The sequence below is a fragment of the Heliconius melpomene genome, chromosome 1 (genome assembly GCF_056956725.1).
Source record: "Heliconius melpomene rosina isolate 202511_hmr_F chromosome 1, ASM5695672v1, whole genome shotgun sequence".
Taxonomy (NCBI): Eukaryota; Metazoa; Arthropoda; class Insecta; order Lepidoptera; family Nymphalidae; genus Heliconius; species Heliconius melpomene.
Window position 1 is genome coordinate 1,205,657 of NC_140389.1, and position 20,604 is coordinate 1,226,260.

A 20,604-nucleotide genomic window follows, 5' to 3' on the forward strand; every position below is an offset into this window, starting at 1 on the left:
GTAGTTGTATATTCAATAAGGAAAAAATCTGAAAATAGCATCACTTTGAAGCAACCATTTCGTTCTTTTTAAATTCATCCAAAATTTAGGACGATCAGAAATAAATACGTAACTATATAAAGAAAGTGGGTCAGTTTCAACTGAACATTTTAAATGATTTTATTTTTCTTACTTTAATATTCTTATATACCTACATAGTATATATACTTAATATAATATTCTTATATGACGCTACGGTGTCAGAATTTAGATATTTGCTTGTGGGTTCGATTCCTTTTAGATGTAATTGTTTTATTTTCAGCATTTACGTTTGCCCGGGCTTCTGAAATTCACCAATTTCCACCAATTTGGAAGAAATGTGGCGGGAGGAGTAATACCGACTGAATTTTAATATTATAATTATAATTTTTTTGTACATATTTACTAAATATAAATATTTAGTATTGCAAACTTAAAAATTCTATAAAAAAACATCCCTTTTAATAAAAAAATATTTTTTTAACTATTTCTACCTTCTGATAATTTTCTGCGCCATAGCGTAGTAGGACAACGTTTTACTCTAAATGCGATGGTTGTGAGTTCGATCCCCACTTTTTTAGAATATTCCTTATTCCTTTTTCTGGTAACAAAATCTTTCAACACACAATATCTCGAACTTTGAACGGTGCGTAGGTAACGAAATCCTAACACCAAGTTCCCTCCTCCTATCCTGCTATATGAGGGATGGAAATGACGTGAAGCTTCAAACAAAAAGCATAATACTCACATTCATAATCTTACACTTAAGCTGGCCATTCTGGCACTCGCCATTGAACACGGGTGGTTCAGGCAAACACTCCACCATGCGTATGTTGTCCACCGCTATGTGGGGCAGTGTGTGGGACACGCCCACGTAACTTGGTCGGGTTATCTCTATTATTATACGCACTTCTTGTTGGACTTTGCCGATTATGAAACTCATTGGTTCCCAGCTGGGGACAAGGTTTTGTTTTTAAAAAGCAAATTAAAGTATAAAAATATATCACACTTTAAATGAAAATAGTTTAACTAAAAAAAATGTGATATTAAAAATTATCCTAACAAAATGTTATTTTAAAATTCTATGATGATTTCTTCAGAACCTAATTTTAAGCGATATGCTTAAAAAAATAAATAACAAATTAAATATTTTTAAATTCGTAAAGGGACTCAAACTACTTACTATTCTATTGTAATAAAGTTTTGTTAAATTTTAGTTACATAGAAGTTAATACGACAAAAAGTTTTATTCAGACAAATTTTATCTTAATCTTAATTTTATCTTTTTTATCTGATTAAACATATCTAAGGAGAAAGCAAAGAGAAAGTAATATGCTCCATATAAAATAATTAAAAACGACAAAGTATACTAACGCTTCATTATTATTCCCAGCAACTTCCTGCAATATCCACTGCACTTCGGATATAGCCGACTCGGAGACGAGGCGGATGCTGGCGTTCTGCATCTTACTTTGATGGAGACGAGCTTCGAACTAAAAAAAATAAAAAATATGGGCTCTAGTCAATAAATTAAAAATATATGAAATATTTCATATTTTCATTTTCTCCCTCGGTACCTAAACGCGATGTTGAGTCCGTGGCTTTCCCAGAATAGTCTGGTCCATCCCAGAAATTTTACTAACTACTAACAAAAAAAATTCCGAAAATATCTCTACACGCCCATGGCGTTTAACTGAACAAACTTTTTTTGGGCACTAGGAAACCGGCCAAGAGGCACAGGTTCAACTCCCGCTACGTAAATTTTTATATAAAAAATCTTAACAACGCCACTGATTAAAAATAATAAATGATGTCTACCATTATTTAAAGAAGTATTATTATTTAAAAAAATATTATACTAACCTTACAGAACTCCCACAATCCACGAAATCTGGGAGATTTTATTACCATGTTTTCCATAGTAGGATACACGGGAAGGTACAGGAAGTGACCTGAAAGTAAAAACACAAATAAAATATCAATTATAGGTGCCGTTGCGTCGTAGCGGCACAACGTCTGATTATAAAGAAGGAGGTTGTGGATTCGATTCTCGGTCAGTGGAAAAAATAATTTAACGCGGCGTAGAGTTCCAACAAATCACGCAATATGCGTATATATTTAATATTAACTTACAACATTTATGCTAAAATATTTTCCGGGCAAATGCTGCCATGTTTCCTGTGAAATTGATTTTCGTAATAAAAAAATACCACAGACAGTATTTTTTTCTATTTATCTGAGTAAATGGTTTTAATTTCAACTCAATATCGCCAAGCGTTCCGGAGGTAAAGCCTCTTGACAGACCGACAGACGGACGGACAACAAAGTCTTATAAGGGTACCTTTTTTTCTTAAAAAGTACGAAACCCTAACTAGATTTTCCATTTTAGTTCTCTACACTCCATCAAAACAAAATTGCGACAACTAGCATATTATATAATCTCTCTGTCTCATTAACATTTTACTTCAATCTATTATGAAATTAAATATTAAAAAGTTAATCCTTATAGCATCCTCCGCAACATGCTCTCAACAAGTAAAATCTTTAGTTAATTTGCTAAGGGACTTAAGTTTGAAATTGTAGGTTATGACCCCGTAGGTGTAGCGGCGACTTACCTATCAACGTAGGTGTTTATGGATTCTATTACCCACGCATTGTCTATATAACATAACATTTAGAATTAAACTGTTGTATGTACCTATATTTTAGTATTGTTTAAGCTTTTTGGATTTTGTTATGGTCATGGGATTTTTCGTAATAGCGATATTTTTTTTCTTTCCTATTTTTTTTCAGGTTATATGAATAGGAATATTAGTGATGAATTCTGGAGGAACTGTGTGTTGAGTGGCGGAACTAAACGCCGCGCTTTGTCTCGCTACTAGGCAAGGAAATGAAAATATTAAATATTTAATTTCATCTCGTTAAATGTTAACAGTTTAAAGTTTTAAGCTTACACTAGCAGTAAGCTCCACATTGTTAGAACTAAAATAGATTAAATACCAAGCATTCATTGAGTGTGGGTTCTATTTCGGACGCGTGCGACGTCCAATAAAACTGCATCAAGTAAATACATTGAACTTACAGTCTGTGGAAGTAACGCCCATTCATATGAATCTATTAATTCTTTCATTCTCTCCTGTATAACAAAGAAGTGCGAATGTACCTTGTTTTTTTATATTATCGTATTCTTTTGATTAGTTAAACTCCTTTACCTACGTAAAAATTTAGAAGCTATAAGACAATTTATATTAAATTAAGGTCTTTTTGAAGCCACCACGACAGCCTCGTACTTCTGATTGTAAATACGACAGTTGTATATTCGATTCCCGCTTGGGAGAATGTGTATTTTTATTTCCTCGCTCTGGTCAAAATACAACACGCGGCGTTGAGTTCCGCCACCCAACACTCGAGAATTGGGCGATGGTAGGAAAATGGTTTCTTGACACTGCGTAGCCTCTGCATTCTATGTGCAGGATACAGCGTGAAGCTAAAAAAATGGTTAAAAGTAAAGGTTAGGGTAGAAAGCGGAGAACGTAAAGATAGGTCACTACTCCCTACAAAATGGTGGTGGTGGTGGTGGTGGCATAATGTTTAATTATTGTGTAATAAAGTGTTAAAATAAATAAATAATAAATAAAATGTGAACTCAAAAAAAATAAGGAGCATAAAGAAAAAAAACAAAATAGCTACCAACTGGGTCCCCAAGTAAGTATAACAAAGACAATTGAGCTAAATTGATCCCCCACGACTTCCTTCACACTTGTTTAATATAATTTGACCATTATCACAATTGTAAGGTTAGCTTTTAACACTGTGGCTTGAGGTCGAAATCGGCTCATACGCACTTAACGGGGGTGCGCATTATTTCTATACGACGTATGTTTAAATATGAGGTCGAAAAGACCTCAACCTCACCAGCTGAAAGTTCAAAAAAAGAGAGGAACGGAAGTGTCTTAATGGGAACGAAATATCTTAACACTACATTATAGGCATTAAGAACCTCTCCTTATAAAATAAACAGCAATTTAAGCACAAATATCTATCCTATTCCGATCTCGCATCTTCATCATCTCGCTCCCACTAAACTACTAAGATATGATATGAACTTTGAACTTTTATTTCTGTTAACTGTATGAGAGTACCCTTGTAAAATGCATTAAGATTTAAGATATTTAAAAGACAGTTTGTTTATTAGATATCTCTCTAAACTATATACTTAAATTAGGCTTTTAAAGTTACTTTATTTATTTTAGCTTTACGCTGTATTCCGGTTACATGACATTGTAAGCAAGGGGAAATTAGTGCTAAGTCACTCCATCGCTTAACGTAACTTTAAAAAAAAAAATCAGCTTCACGCTCTATCCCGCACACAGCAGGTTAGGCAGATGGAAACTATTGCTAAGACACTCCGTTTCCCACTTTCTGCCAAATTCTGGAGGTATTGCGTTGTATAACTTTTAGAATAAGTAAAAGTTATTTTAATCGACTTTTTCGTTATTTGTGTCCCAAATATTTAGTACTTTCAGTCCATAAGGGTTCTAAGAAAAGAAGCGTTGTAACGCGAGGAGCTCAGAGCGTGGCTTTAAGAAGTCCCTTTAAATGTGTACTACACCGTTCCCCTACACTGCCCAAGCGTGTGGCCCTAAATAATAAAATCGAAATGATTATCACGAATAAAAGTATAGAGTTCGATGTACTTGTTTACTTGAAGCACGATGAATGCTTGGCATGAACTGAGAACTTACAATACAAATACGAGAAAAGTAAAAATTTTGAGAAAAAAATCGGACAAGTGCGAGCCGCTCGCCCACCGAGGGTTCCGAACAAAAATTTGCGGTCTCGAGCTGGTTTATGAAAGTCAAGTCTAGCTTAGCCACAGCCCTTTCATCTGATACCACAATTGAACCAAAAATAATATCAAATTTTGCACCCGTTTAAGGCTATTATTTTTTAGGATTGAATCATAAATTTATAGTTTTCAGATTTTTTCCTGAAGTAGTACACCTTAAAGATTAAATTTGCCTTCTTTATCTCTATTCCCCAAACATAATCTATTTTTTATTAATAGGTAAACAACAAAAATCGAATTAGTGTTAAGGCACAGCACCTTTTAGTTATTCAGACAAATTGCACATTATATGACAGAACCCAACGCCACGTTAAAGTTATTCGTATTTCAATATTTACCGCTTAAAGCTTTAGTATTTTAATAGGAAAAATGAAAATAAAAAATACTTTATACACTTACTTATAGCCTTAATTGAGAGCGCGTTCAAAATAAACAACGTTTTTATTGTCCTCTCGTGTTGCATCATGTAAATAATGTTTTTTTTGTATATTTTTTTTAAAAGCCTGTATATCAGTATCAATAAACAACACATAAGCATTTTCTACATCGTGTGGAGAAGACAGAGAGAATCTAGTGTAAGGTCACTCTGTTTTCCTTTTCTTCCCTGTAAAAGCGCTTCAAACGGTGGAACCAAACATCGCAATTTTCCAACTAGACCAGAGAAATAAAAATAACAGAAAATATTAAAATTCTTACCATCCTTCTTTTTATCAGCATCATAAGGAGGACCGGTGAACTTCACACTTTTAGCAGTTTCATTCATCATCACCAACTCAGCAGCAGTCATCACCTGGAATCCTAGATTATAACTGGAGACCGTCTTATTCCACTCCCACATACACATGTCCACTGAACCTGTGTGGTTCTCGAAATCACAAGATACTCCCGTAACTTGCGGTATATAGTTGTTCTTGTAATGGTTGGCATCAAAGGGGCTGATATCCTTAGGCTTAAGTGCGATTATCTTATCCTTCAATGTGTTCGTGTCATTGTCGGACATAGTCTTTTGGCTGATGGCTATCGCACCCTCGTTATCATTCAGCATGTCATGATTTCTGATCTTTAGTATTTTATTTACATTCTGCTTCCTGCGCCTGGAGTTCCTGTCTTCTGTCCTGTTCATTAGCGAGCTCAATTTGTGGAACGACCCACGCACTGGATCGGGGACGGCGATTCTTGTCTTTTGCTCCTTTTTCGCCGCCACGGCTTCTTTCGTTTTATTCTTCGCCTGGATCTCATTGTAATCGGCGCTGACCACCGCGATTATGGCAATGAGGGAAAGGACCTTAGCCAGCGCCATTAGGGAGTACGTTTAGATTTCAGATGTTGCTCCGGTGGATGCCGCTCGCAGCGGTCAACTTCCGCCTGTATGGGCTATTTAACATTTTTCCAATAGCTTATTGTCAATATGCGATGTGTTCATAGTTTCACCGAGTCTCTGAACAACATACGTCGATAGTACTATCCTAAGGAGTGCCGCGACCTCGTATGCATCGTAATTTGGAGTACCGCCAATTTCTACGCTGGCATATCCTCAATAATAATAAGCACATTTTATACAGCACTACATGAACAGATATAATGGATTTTGTCTTCGAGAATCACGATTATCACTCGGTCTAATGGACGACGGACTACGTTACAACTGATTTAGAATTAGCACGCGCGAGTCAATCGAATTTAACAAATTAAATAACGTTCAGATGATGCGTTTTGGTACACTTGTATCGAGACATCCGCAATTTTTCATTTTCCAGTGCTAAAATTACGTTTTAACTGGACTATATTGAGGTACATACACCGTCCCACTCCCGGTGGACGCGCAGCGCCGCGACGGGAATACGCGGAACTAAACGACCGAAATAATCATTACTTTTCGCGAGATGTGATCTTAGAGCGACGAGGGGATGCTGCGCAGGTGTCAGCCCGCGTTTGGCCTATTCCCGGGCTTTTCGCGCAGGATGCCACTGCGTCAGACACCGGATGTGAGATTGGCCCTCTCCAGATCTATGCTCACGTCAGACTGGCCCGATTGGCCAGATCGGTTATTTGCGTGCCTTCTATTCGTTTCCATCTAAATTGCCGCGAAAACTAGCCTATGGTAATACAACCGGATATTGCATGGAGGAAATTTCCTCAGAGATTTGTTTACGCGAGCGACAGACAGTCGTCGTTTTTTGACGGATATCTAGGGAAATTCAATTGACGGGCTGCTGCTCGATTTCATCTAATTTCCACGAGAAAAATACGTTACCTCGATTCGTTGACATTTAAGGGCAAATAAACCGTTATTGAATTATTTTTGATTGGTAATTCTAAATGAAAAATGTTAAAAAAAAATCTTCACAAGTTTAACAATATTTATTATGAAGAAAATTATGATTTCAATAAAATTTTCACGTATAACAGTAACGCCATTTTTAAAATTTACTGTTGTCCTCATTACAGGTGTTAAGTAAAAAAAAACAATAATAAACTCAAATGACAGCTCACCGCCATTCGTAATTACGAAGATGCGTTCTGAAACGCAACTCATATGTAAGTTTATAAAAAAATTTAAGGAGATTCATTATTAAAGAGTTCAAAAAGTTCTATAATATGTAATATTATTATACTTTTAATAATATATAATTAAGCATTATTTTGATATATGTGTAAATATCTAATGATTGAAGCATTTTTTGTGTTCGTGTCATTAAATTTCATAACACACATTTCAGAACGTGTAGCACCACTCCTTGAGAAGAGGATTATTTTGGTCTGAATACATGCTCATTAAAAAATCATGGTGTAAAAATTCTGTAAAAACAAGTGAAAATAATGTTCTGCATTATTAAATCCACTGTAATGTGACGTAACTTTATTCCACGCATTCGCCATCCACAACTGAAGTAAGTAAAATAATGCTCCTTTGTAAATAAATATTGAACAAGCAATGTTTTCCATCATCATTTTCTAAGTACAGACAATATTGTAAACATAACTGAATCACTGTGAGAAATGGTAAATATTCGTGAAATTAAGTGTTCAATTTTTATTTTCCGCTTCCGTTATACTAGATTCAATGCCGAATCTAACAAAAAATTGTAAAGATCTAAAAATAGCAGTAAGTCTAATAAGATAGGTTTTCTAACAAAAGAAGCGTATAATATTCAGTTAAACGGTATAATAAAATTTCCAGAATGTGGTTATAATTATTTCCTGTACATTACATACCTTTAATGACAAATAAGTAAAAAGTTAAAACCTCAATTAGTATGACTAATGGCAGGATGAGTTGTATTCATACTGTACTTTCAAGAAGGATAACATTAATTCGTTATAAATAGTAAGTTCAGTGAAGGCACACCTTCTGATTTTAAAAATGCAAATTTGTAGGTTTGTTCCCCACTTAAGGGAATGAGTTCCTATTTTAATGATTTTACTTATATTTCAAAATCAAATATTGCCACCTGATAACAATGGCAAACTTTGAACAAACAATTTTTAAATTTTATTTCATTTGTATTTTAGGTTTGAAATATAAATGTTCAAATATTACATATCTGTAATAAAAAATTTAAAATACAAATAAAATCTAAATCTAAAAAACTGGCAAGCTTGGAACTCCATAATAAAAGAATGTACCATACCAAAAATTGAAGATTGTGGATTTGATTCCGATTCTGGGGCATAAATTATTTTCATTTTACTCAACAGGCAATGGCTCAAAAATTAGATGGTTTGAGGTAAATTCTCATTACACAATATATGCATAAAAAAACAAAAAAAAATGTTATTCTTGAACACTGAAATTGAAATTGAATTGAAAAATGAAATCTTAAAAGCAGCATAGTAATAATAGTATTGTTATAATGATTACTAACTAATCTAATAATGTACATTCATTATAATGCATGTTATCATGACAATACATTCCTAGATAAGTCAAAATTCCCCATTTATATGTATATTTATTGTGTGAAAGTACATAATTACTATTTCTTTACCTACAAAAGATTATCATTAGAACATCTACAACTTCAAGTACCTACATATAATACATTTTTTATTAGTCTTATAAAAAATATACTTTAATTTATAATATTTTTAATGAACTAAATATTAGCGTATGCTAATATTTTGCTTATTCAGTGTTTTTTTCATCACACACAACAATATATAAAATGCAATTTTTGAAAAATTGCTTAAGGCAATCAAAGTTTGTAAGTGATCACTCTATGTGTAATTAAGTCATTATTGCACCAAAGAGTAAATTGTTATCTTTGAAATATATTTGAATAAACTGTGAAGAATAGAATGCACAAAACAGAGTGAGATGTGACTAAAGATATAATAAGCTTATAAATTCATAGAAATTACAAATATTTGTTTGTGTTTATTATCTGTATCAGACAATCGGCTAATTGCTATTAAGTCTACATAGCTTTAGGGTTGTCATACATATCTATAATTATATAGTATTTTTTATTTTTAAAATAGTACTTTGAGTTTACATACAATTAAAAATGTAAATTAAAATCTGTCTGAATATAGGTCCATTTTAATCATAATCAACTTTATTGGTAATTTTGAATTATGAATCAAACAAATTATTTTTACACAGTGAAAAACTTAATATAAGGCAATGTTCTTACATCTGAAACATTTTAGTTAATATTTAATTACAAACAATTTCAGCTATCAGAAATTCTTTATAGCTGTATGATCTCGATTAATGAAACAAAAAAAGGTTTTTTTAGTATGATGATGATTTTGAAATCATTTGTTTGAGAAGTATGTGATTTTTGAAACGTAACTACAGAAATTAATGTACTATATCAACAACTCAAATAATGGAAAAAACAACCTTAAAGTACCTTAATTCTTTTCGAGCTTCATCAATTCCCTTTATAATTGACGAGATTCAAACCCGCTATCAATGCATACACTTTGTTTCAATAAATTATTATATATTATATATACCATACGTTAATTGTAAAACCCTTTATTGACCTCATTCTGTCGTCATTTTACATAGAAAACATATTAAATAGGTAACCGGGTGAAAGATATAGGTCAATATATCCATCAACTTTGCATATCGTTGCTATCTATTATGTACAGTGCTCTAATTAAAAAAGATATATATTTATACTATTGCTAGTTACAATTCGATTATTGTCTGTTGATTTTTTTATATTTTGTTGAAATTTATAATTATCTGTGTAAGTGCTTAAAATAGATTTATTTAACCCAAATATGTTTTTAATAGAGTAATTTTTGTTTTTTATTTTCTTTTTGTTTTTTTAATATTTAAATTTTCTCGTTTCCCACATTTCGCCTAATTTTTAAAAGATTGCATCTTCAAGCGGCGAAACTCAAAGTCTTTCCCACGCGTTGAGATCGAACCCCCAACCATGGCGTTTACCGTCAAACCTCAGTCGCTTACATAAAATTTAAATTAAACTATACGAAATAGTTTGTTAATAATTTATACATAGTTATCAAAAAATTATAATTTAGATAATTCCTTAAAATTTTATATTTACATATAGAACACATTAAATTAAATAGTTTTTCCTTATTCTCTTTATTTACACAGCCCTAAAGTTCGAGATAGCGGCAATATCTTTCAAAGATAACGGATACGAATCATTTGTAGGAAATTGATCACGTCACTTTTAATACACCACTCTCGCGAAGTAAACATTTCATTTATTTGCGTATATTTCATTATTAATTAATATTTATTGTTATTACTGTGTAACATATTTATTTATATAAACAAAAAATTGCGTTCTATAGTAATTCACTTTGCTAATATTTTTTCATTGTGTATACATTTATTTTGTGAAAATGGGTGAGTTTATATGTATGTTGGTATTCATTTGGTGGCTTGGTGTTAAGTTTTTATTGGACGATGCGCGTGGAAAGGGGTTCTCTCTTAACACGAGGTTCCTTCGGCCTACCGAAGGAACCTCGTGTTAAGAGCCCCCTGCGGGAAATAGCGGGAAGTTACTTTTTCTCGTGGATATCAGTAAATTGAAAGTCACGTCGTTCCATTTAGAAAAGAAAACGCCATAATTAGTTGGTTTTGTTAATATAACTCTTTACTCTACATTCTTTTTTTTATAATTATACTAGTTTTTAATTGCGATTTTGAAACATGATACATTATAAGTGCCCGAGGTAACTCTGACAGCAGGTAATGTTGTATTGTGGTTATATTAAACGATTAAGTTGATATAATCTGTGTATATATAACCTTCCTCGATGAATAGTTATCCCGACATAAAAAAATTCAAATCGAACCAGTGTTTCCTTAGATTAGCGCATTCAACGAAACAAACTCTTCATCTGTATAATATTAGTATAGAAGTACAGATTTCAGTAGATTTCTTCGTTTTTCCGTTTAGTGTTAATTTTTTTTCGTTATTGCTTTTCATAGATATATAATATATAATACTTAGATATACATATATCTATAATATAAAGTCGAATATGCTTATTTGAAGAGGAAAGTAAATCTGTCGGTCAATATATTTATCAATTGTTGATTTATCGATTATTATTATAATTAACTTTAAGTTATGGACTTTATCTTGTTTAGTAGAACTATGTACAATACAAGTACAAAACCAAGACGCCAGTCGTAGCAGGGGCACAAGCGTGTGTTTGTGTACAAATGCGATAGTTTGTGGATTCGATTGCCATAGAAGGAAATGAAATATATATATATATTTTTAATTTTCTCTACTACTAAATTAAATTTCTACTACTAACTAAATTAAAGTATTTTGATAATAATAAGATCTCTGACGAAAACCATCACTATCTACAAGCACGGACTACTGCAAGGTGCTCGAAACGTCAGGAATGTACCAAAAATGTATAATATTAAAATTTCATTTCACATTACGAAAAAATTGGTAAATAGAACATATTTTTCCATCTTCCTCAGAAAAAATGCCATAAACCATGTCCGGTGGTAAGAACAAGCGTTCAAAACGCCACGAGGGCTGGGAGGAGGCGGGCGGGGAGTTCTACCAGGAGCTCTACCCGGGGGGAGAGCAGGACCTCTTCGAGAACCTGCAGAGAGCTGATGCAGCCAAACTTGCCACATTGCTGCCTTCGAAACAGGCTAGGAATAGTAAGTATTTGTGGTTTTTTCATGATGGTGATAATGCTCCAAAAAGGAAAGCTAAGTGTAGAAAAAAAAACGGCTTCAAGAGTTTTTATATAACCTGCAATGACCCGATTCTGCAAAACTTTCCACATTGTTAAGCTATGAGTATGTACGTAAGCTAGTTTGTGTTAAAACACTGCATTTCCCCAATCCTCGTCGAGGGCAATCTAGTGTTGTTTTCTTGAAAACTATTATTCTATGGACATTGTACGGATTGTATCTATAAAATATATATTCGTTAAAGTTGCATTATTTATTGACAACCATCGTGCAACGGTATCGATAATCTATTGGTACATTAATTTAGGTTAAAAGCTTATATTTTCCCGACACAACGGTCTTAATTTAAAATTCCTTCTTCAATTCCCAGCCACCACAGCGAAACGTGCCCGATCGCAGAATGAACGGCGGCAATCCACTTACGCGAGGACGACGCAAAGTCGGGATATACACTTGTCTATGCTACCGGACTTATCAGGTAATATTTAAATAATCAGATTTTTTATTTTCAGGAAATTTATACTATTAACTATTTTGAGGCGGGCACGGACTAACTGTCCCCAATTCCTACGCCCATGGAAGAAGAGTTATTAGTATAGTTTTCACATTTTCATTTTTTGATCTTTTATATTTGTTTAATTTATAAAGTGTTTTGTTCGATCTCTTACGTAAGAGGCCGTGTTGTTGACACAGCTGTAAATGCGAAGGATGCGATGCGGTTCGATTCCCATTCGGGGAAACTTGTTATTTTCATTTTCTCGCTTCAACAGCGCTATGTTCCGCCGCCCAAATCTCTGCGATATCTCGAAAATTGTGAGAATGGAGTGTCCTTACACTATCTTTACTCAGCATACCCTGAAAAGCTTTATGCGGGAAACTCTTATTTATTTATTTAACATGCTTTTCCTAGTAAATTGACCTCAAAATTTTAAATTCCCTACGTTCAATAAGACCTTCGTACTAATTTCTTTTGTTCACGCGTTACTATCAATTTTATTAGTCATCCATTAACGTGTGTTCTTCGTAAAATTAAAGTTTAATGTAGTAAGAATACCGTTACATTTGTTATCTTGCTTATTCTTGCTATGTTTGTCTTTTATTTATATTTTATGTCAATAGTTTTTGTCTGTATAATTTGAATTTTTCGTGTTATCTGTGCAAGATGAGGTTTTTTATTACCTATATTGAAACAATACGGGCTTGAAAAAGATTATTTCAGTACCAAAATGCTATAATACAGACTGTCTTATTTAAATAAGGTTATTTAATATGTTATATACATTTATTTATTATTTAAAAATATGGAGTCAATACAAACACCTCATTTTCATAATAATGGTATGTATTTTATGTTATGTTAATGTTTAAACTTTTTGTTAAACTTCGTAAATATATTTAATTTGTAAACTCTAAAAATCAGCTGTTCTTTTGTTAAATAAATTAGTAGTAGTCTTTAATCATAAGCGTCCTTTCTTAAGTTGTACTTCAAAATATGTTTTAGTTTTACTTTTAAATATATTTTTTATTATAATATATGAATAATAATTTTTTAACGTTTGTTAATGACTCATGCTTTTGTACTTGCCTACATCAATTTTAGCCGACCGTGAGAATAATAAGTGAATCTAAGATAAAAGAAACTGAAATCATGAATGTGTTTTGTTCATTTTATACATGAAATTTCTGCCAATAGACGCCATCGTGGCGCCTTGGGAGTGTTTGAATTTAAACATATACACGAGGATTGTCCATTTACTCCTCATGCTCAAAAAAATGTTTATATTTAGACGATTATTTCGCTGTTTTGATAAAACTTTTGCCTTGTTTCATTATAAATCACAACTTTTATGTTGTTACAGAAAACTTATCAAATGAAGAGCGTACTTGGGAAGAAATCATGCAAATCAAAGCCATGCCTGTTCCTATGCACCAAAAGCTCGAAATCAAAGCGAGATTGCAGGTAAAAAATAATGTTAATTGCTTTTTACTTCACACTGTACCACATTAGCGTGGTAGGCCTCTGCCTGCCATTACTACTACGACTAAGTTCCCTCTGGAACCTGGTGCTAAAACGCTATTCACGTACACTTTCACGTACACGCTATTCACGTACACGTTCCCCACTATTCGCATATTTTTCTGCTTTCGTTATTTGGGTTATTCTCTATTTTGTAATGCGATCTGTAATATTTCTTTGCGATACTACGACTGTTGACAGTGAGTGTATAATCTAAATGCCAAATGTTACTTTTGTGGGATTCAAATATGATACTTTAATTTAAGTTATCACTTTTGTGGGGCGTCCCGAGTCCCGTTATATATAAATAAAATATTTAAAACATCGTCTACACCTCTTTTGTTTTATTATACTGTCTAAAAATGTCTAATCAATACGTTATCTTGCAAATTATTGAAATAAACTGATTTTATTGTAAAAAAGATTATCAAGAAAATGAAAGAAAGATTAAAGTGATTAAGTAGTAACATTATTATCATATTTGATTTCTTAACCTTATAACGAAATGGTATTTTACAGAACGCAACAAAATTAAGACTACAAGGCTTAGAACAGTTACAATGGCGTCAAAGAAAAGTGTGGCATCGTTTCAGCATACGTTTCACCGAAATAATAGGGAAATTGGAATTATGGCAGACATCTTTGCGTGAAATCGAAGGAAAATTCGGAACAGGTGTCGTTTCATATTTCCTATTTCTAAGATGGCTGCTCTTCTTAAACACGGCGATATCTATATTTGTCATTTTATTTCTTATTTTACCTACACTTTTACTAGATGAGGCCATCTTTAAATGTGACACGTTTCTAGAAAATTCCACTACGTGTTGCTCTCAAGCGTATTTTCAAAGGAATTTGACGCAAAATAATGTCATTTTGGACTTTATCCAAGGGACGGGATGGATGGAAAGAACTATATTGTTTTATGGCGTCTACAGTGATCAGATTTATTCGTATCTGCTGCCCAAATTGTGGGAAACTAATATGTATTATAACATGCCTCTAGCATTCATTTTGATTCCTATAATTTGGACGCTTTTTTCCTTAATCGCAATAGTTAAGGCCGCTGCCAGAGGTTTTAAGGAGCGTTTGGTCGAAAACGAAGGCCAGTTTTATATGTATTGTAATTTAGTGTTTGGGGGGTGGGATTTTTGTATACAGAATGATAAATCAGCTAAAATTAAACACAAAGCGTTATTCAATGAGATCAAAGGTTGCCTCGAAGAAGAACGGTATAAGGAAGAAAAACAGTTGCGCACAAGAGAAAGTCAAATTTTGATATATTTAAAGCGTATTTTGATTAATGTTCTGGTTTTCATCATATTAATCGGTTCTGGAATTCTTATTTATTTTATTTTCAACGAATCAATGGATAAATTGAACGAATTAAATGAAATTGAATTAGTTAATCGCACTGAAGTTAACACTGCTGGGTCATATACGATATGGCAGTTTCGCAACATGCTATTAGAATTTCTACCATTTATTACGATTGTCGTCTTAAATATAATAATACCAGGTATTTTCGGTTATTTAATACAATTTGAGTCATACACGCCGGCGAATGATATAATAATAACGCTTTTGAGAACGGTTTTGCTAAGACTTTCGTCGCTAGCGGTGCTTTTGAGTCAAATTTATATGCAAATATCCGATCCTGATAGGCAGAGGTGTTCAGTTTTTGAGGAAGAATTTAGATTAGAGTGTTGGGAAACGTATGTAGGGCAACAGTTGTATAAGTTGATCTTAACAGATTTTGCACTACAATTCTTTATGACATTCTTTATAAATCTACCGCGCTCCTTTATAGCGAAACACAGCCACAGTAGATGCCTCAAAATGATAGGAACGCAAGACTTTTATCTCCCGAAACACGTTTTGGACATAGTTTACACGCAAACTATAATTTGGATGGGCGCCTTCTTCTGTCCTTTCTTACCGATAATAGGCACTATCTTTTGTTTCTTAATCTTCTATATAAAGAAATTTTCATGCCTAACTAATTGTACGCCTTCCCCAATAGTTTACAAAGCGTCTAAATCGAAATCTTTATTTATGTCGGTTTTGCTATTAGGTTTCGTGATATCAATACTTCCGGTCGCGTATTCTATAGCGGAAATAACGCCATCTTGGAATTGTGGTCCCTTCAGGGGCTATGATACAGTATGGCGTTTCGTTGTAGACACTTTTGACGCGTTTCCGTTTGTAATTCGAGAATTTATATTCCTTTTGGGTACTTCGACGTTTGCTGTACCAGCATTTGCTATTTTATTGTTCTTTTTGTATTATTATTGGGCGGTAGCGGCGGCTAATCGGCATATGGTGGAGGTTTTAAAGAATCAATTGGTTTTGGAAGGTCACGATAAGCAATTTCTGTTAAACAGACTCAGTGCGTTTATCAGGCAACATCAAAAACGATGTGAGAGACGTAATAGAGCCAGCTTTGCTGATGACGATTCGTCTATACAGCATAGTTCTAGGTAAAATTGTAGGTTTTAGCTTAAATTGAAGGTTTCAAAGTGGTTTTTTTTTCCTTTTTTTGGTTCATAACATTCCTTACTTTTTTGGATCTTTGGCCGTTTTTTTCTGTATATATGGCTATGTAAGTATGAAAAGTCATCTTTTGTATATATAACGTGTCCATCCTTTTGTCTATTTTACATTCCTAATTTTATTTGTACCAGTTTTTAGTAAAATGTTGCCAGTTATTAAATAAGCCATAACTCGGATTCCTAAAAAGTATTAATGTTTTTTTTTTAGTTTTCTATTGAAAACCCCTAATTTCGCTCTCTGACTTAATAAAAAAAACTAATAATGTACATATATAGTATATATAGCATTTATTAGTCACTTTTAGATATAGATATTAGTTTAAAGATCTCAGTATATTTAAATTAAAGAAACGTGAAGTAAATACGTAGAACGGAACGATAAAAAAATGTTTACTTTTTTTTAATAAGAAATTTATTCAACCAAAATACTCCTAATGTTCCTAAATACGAAACAAGTCAGGAGGCATTTTTAGTATTAAGATATTCATTTACGCATGTATAATCTTTTATTTAAAAACTGACAGATCTCATTATATGAATAAAATAATATAAAATCGATTATCTAGAAAAAAAACTACTATTATTTTGATAATCGATTTACAACATTATTTACATAACGGTTTATTAATTATCTGTCAAAACATGTTGTTTTTTAAATTATATCTTAGAATCTAAAGGCATCTATAGAGTATAAATAAGCCATTTCTTTAGTGACGTGTCATAAATACTGTGCCCTATAGATTAAAAATTAATATAACTTTATATAAATAAATTAAAAAGTATGTAAATATACGATGTACATTTTTTCCATCGAAATTATTTATTGAATTCTTTTTTTTTTTCAAATATTATCTGTAGCAGCTCTTTTTTACAAAATGATACACTTTAGTATTTATTATGAAAAACGTTCAGTTTTTTTAAATTTAAGTAGAAAATTACACAATAGTTAAATATAAATAGATTTTAATTGTAATATTATATTTGTATCACACTTAAATATTTAAAAATATCCTTACATTTCTTTTTAAAGTAAAAGAAAATTTTTATTTATAAGAAATATAAATATTTTCCGTTCTTATTAGATAAATGGTGCTCTTTGGTTTTCCATCAGTACATTAAGAGTATTAAGATATTATTATATTTCGGCAGAAAATAAAGGAATGGACGTATCCTGTGTTTGTCCTAATACAGCTAATTTTAAAACACTAGCTGTATCTCACACATACATAAATGTGTGGGATACAGCATAAAAATAAAATTAAATTCTTTAAAAATACGTATACATATTGTATCGCTTACATATGTGTATACAAAGTATATATGTTTTTTTCTTATTTTAGATTTAAAGTAACTAAGTGTGAAACAGGTAAATAAAAAAAATAGTCAATAGATTTTTATACGATCTAGATAAAAATAGATTAGCTCAATTAGAAAAATGTAGAATGTCCCCAGACCTAGAAAAATTGTTTTACTTCTTAATAATTAATATTTAAAATATTATTTTGCTTTAAATAATAAATATATTAAAACTATGTTTTTTTTTTAATCTTGTCGGAATGGAATCATTGTTGAATATTATTGCCTAATACATGATAGTTGTATAATACATCGAATCAAAACAATCGAAGAGTCGTGACCGCCTAGACCTGACATTTTCTGAACGTTGGCTTATTGTCAATTTGGGAAGGAAATAATATTCAAAAGTATGAAAAATATATTAAATCTGCGCACCCATCTATAGCTAACTTCAGCGTGGCCACAACTCACCGGCCGTTCTGAACATACTAACCGACACTTAACATATACGATGTTAAATGTTATTTTTTCTTTTATTCATTTTATATTCTCTTTTAAAAAGTATGAAAATTAAAATAATTCGAAGATAATTGATAACTAAAGTGACGGAAGTGATTCGTTTTTTTTTATGTATATATAACTTATATTATATGTATAGCTTTTTTCTAGTGAAATATAAAATAATTTGTTTCAATCAAAGTATTTATAAACCAATACATAACTCTTAGTGAGATTTCTAGAGCTACAGCTGTTTAAGTTAATAAAAAGTAGTAAATTATATTTTTAGGACAAATAATCTTACTTTATTAACAGGTTTTTTTTACTTTTACAGTTAAAACTTAAAACATTTATTGTGAATTTTACGTGTGAATTAGTTTGTAGTAAAGTGGCCTAAGTATAGTTTAATATAAAAAAATATATTGAAATATTATGTTTGACTCAATGCGGCTTATATATGTCACTGTAACATTATGTTAGTTAGTTTATAATCTTACCCGTCAATTTATAAGCTATCCGAAAATTGTGAACCGACGTCGTCAAACGCAAAAATTCACCATAGAAGTCAAAAACTACTAACCTGATCGATTTTGCTGTGAAGGCGGCCAATCAGGGCCAGCGTTTAAAGAGTTCACAATTTTCAGATTGTTTATAAATTGACTTGCTTGTAAGATTATAAACTAAACGAGTTGAATAAAATGTATACTATGTTAAATAAAATTAAATTGATACATTTTTTTTGTGTTAAGATTATATGATTAAGTATTGTAGAAGAGTTTTCTAATTTCTATATATTTTGTATTGTAAAGTAGCTATAATTATATCCCATTTATTTTTGTTTTTGTTTCCATAACGAATGTATGAAGTGTTATGGAAGAGTGGGGCCTCCTGTTACAAGTACTAGTATTATACTAGTTACTTACTAGGTTGGTCTCATTACTTTCTATGTAGCTATATAATATGTGGAACTGAAATATTTTTTTTTTTTTTTATTTTTTTTTTAAGAGTAATCTTCAACGTTGCGCCAATTTAACACAAACTACTTCATACATACAAAAACATTATTATTGCTATATTTATATGAAAATTTATTAAATAAACATGACCACTGTAAGAAATTATGCTTATTTTAGATCACAGTAAATAGATTGTACATTTTTTTGCGTCTAAATGATTAGATATGGCATCCTGAGAATGACAGTTATCTAACTCAATTTTTTTGGAAGAAATACCATAAAATCTGTTCTAAATAGGCTTAGACAGGCTATCGTGGAAAACTATCTGACTGTCATTGCATGGCTTGTGGATTCCATTCCAATTTAGGTTATTTTAATTTTCCTACTCTGTCGAGACGAAGCGCGGCGTTGAGCTCCGCCACTCAACACGCAATACGGAAATAAAGTATTGATTAAGTAATTTTCGTTCTAAAGATGCTATGTTGTTAATTCAAACGTACACTTTTGCAACTGTTGTGTAAAAATTATTGTATTGTATAGAAAAAAAAACTATAAATTCTAAGATTTGTATAGAAAATGTCGTTTCGTAACTAAAAGTTGCATTTATGTACGATTTGAATGTAATATGTATATGAGTGTTTAGAGTAATAGTACATTTTTTTAATCTTTTGTTTATTTATATTATTTATATGAAATATGCGTGTCTTAATAATAAAAAGAATTTTTAATAACTCCATTTTCGGATTAATCAGTGTATTTAAGTTTGATGTATCTAAAAAGTAATTTAAAGTCTAAATAAAATACAATCTGAATATTTATTTTAAAAGACTTTTTTAGAAACATTAACAGATTGAGATTTTTCTTTTTATTATTGAACGTGCCATATATTATATATAGAATGTAAATTCTTATTGGGTTTTATATATTGGCCTATATACTTATATAATAATGACATTCAACAGCTGTACTTAAAGACGTGAATTTGTTTTGGAAATAAAATTAAACAAATGACATCTTTGAGTACGGTAACAAGTCCCCTATCAATTTTTATTCTTTTTTGTCAATTTTAATTATATAGGACAATATAACATTAGCATTACATACTTCATGGGCAGTGATTTTTATAAGAGCAGCTAAGATTTATATGTTTTTTTTACATATTTAAAAAGCAATTAAAAGAAAATAAATTAAAAAATATCTGAAATTTTTGTTTATTCATGGTGGTACTTTTTTTAATTCTGCCTTTTTCAGCA

General features: G+C 31.6%; 2 protein-coding genes across 3 annotated transcripts in view; one reads left to right on the top strand and one right to left on the bottom strand.

Moving 5' to 3' along the window:
* Alk (Anaplastic lymphoma kinase) overlaps positions 1 to 6,843 on the bottom strand; it is a 28,242-nt gene extending 21,399 nt beyond the window's left edge. The window contains exons 1-4 of the mRNA XM_085206049.1: positions 5,564 to 6,843; positions 1,882 to 1,970; positions 1,393 to 1,511; positions 767 to 971 (exon numbers count right to left, since the gene is read on the bottom strand). Coding sequence (XP_085062175.1) covers positions 767 to 971; positions 1,393 to 1,511; positions 1,882 to 1,970; positions 5,564 to 6,167 — 1,017 coding nt within the window. The 5' untranslated portion in view covers positions 6,168 to 6,843. The remainder of the gene's footprint in view (positions 1 to 766; positions 972 to 1,392; positions 1,512 to 1,881; positions 1,971 to 5,563) is intronic.
* A 468-nt stretch (positions 6,844 to 7,311) lies between these two features.
* LOC146540883 (transmembrane channel-like protein 7) lies at positions 7,312 to 18,974 on the top strand. 2 transcript variants are annotated; one of them, XM_085206351.1, is made up of 6 exons: positions 7,312 to 7,405; positions 7,588 to 7,758; positions 11,811 to 11,999; positions 12,406 to 12,513; positions 13,895 to 13,995; positions 14,572 to 18,974. In XM_085206351.1, the coding sequence occupies exons 3-6, from the start codon at positions 11,828 to 11,830 to the stop codon at positions 16,531 to 16,533; spliced, it is 2,343 nt and encodes a 780-aa protein (XP_085062477.1). In that variant the 5' UTR covers positions 7,312 to 7,405; positions 7,588 to 7,758; positions 11,811 to 11,827; the 3' UTR covers positions 16,534 to 18,974. The 2 variants fall into 2 exon arrangements, with proteins under 2 accessions (XP_085062477.1, XP_085062563.1); XM_085206437.1 differs by lacking the exons at positions 7,312 to 7,405; positions 7,588 to 7,758 and adding an exon at positions 10,514 to 10,709.
* Positions 18,975 to 20,604: the final 1,630 nt, after the last annotated feature.

What these genes read in the sequence shown, in the direction of transcription:
- LOC146540883 (XM_085206351.1), top strand. Translation starts at nt 11,828, where the DNA reads ATGTCCGGTGGTAAGAACAAGCGTTCAAAACGCCACGAGGGCTGGGAG. An exon ending in TATGCTACCGGACTTATCAG is followed by an intron (nt 12,514 to 13,894) that starts GTAATATTTAAA and finishes ATGTTGTTACAG; the next exon opens with AAAACTTATCAAATGAAGAG. An exon ending in AAATCAAAGCGAGATTGCAG is followed by an intron (nt 13,996 to 14,571) that starts GTAAAAAATAAT and finishes GGTATTTTACAG; the next exon opens with AACGCAACAAAATTAAGACT.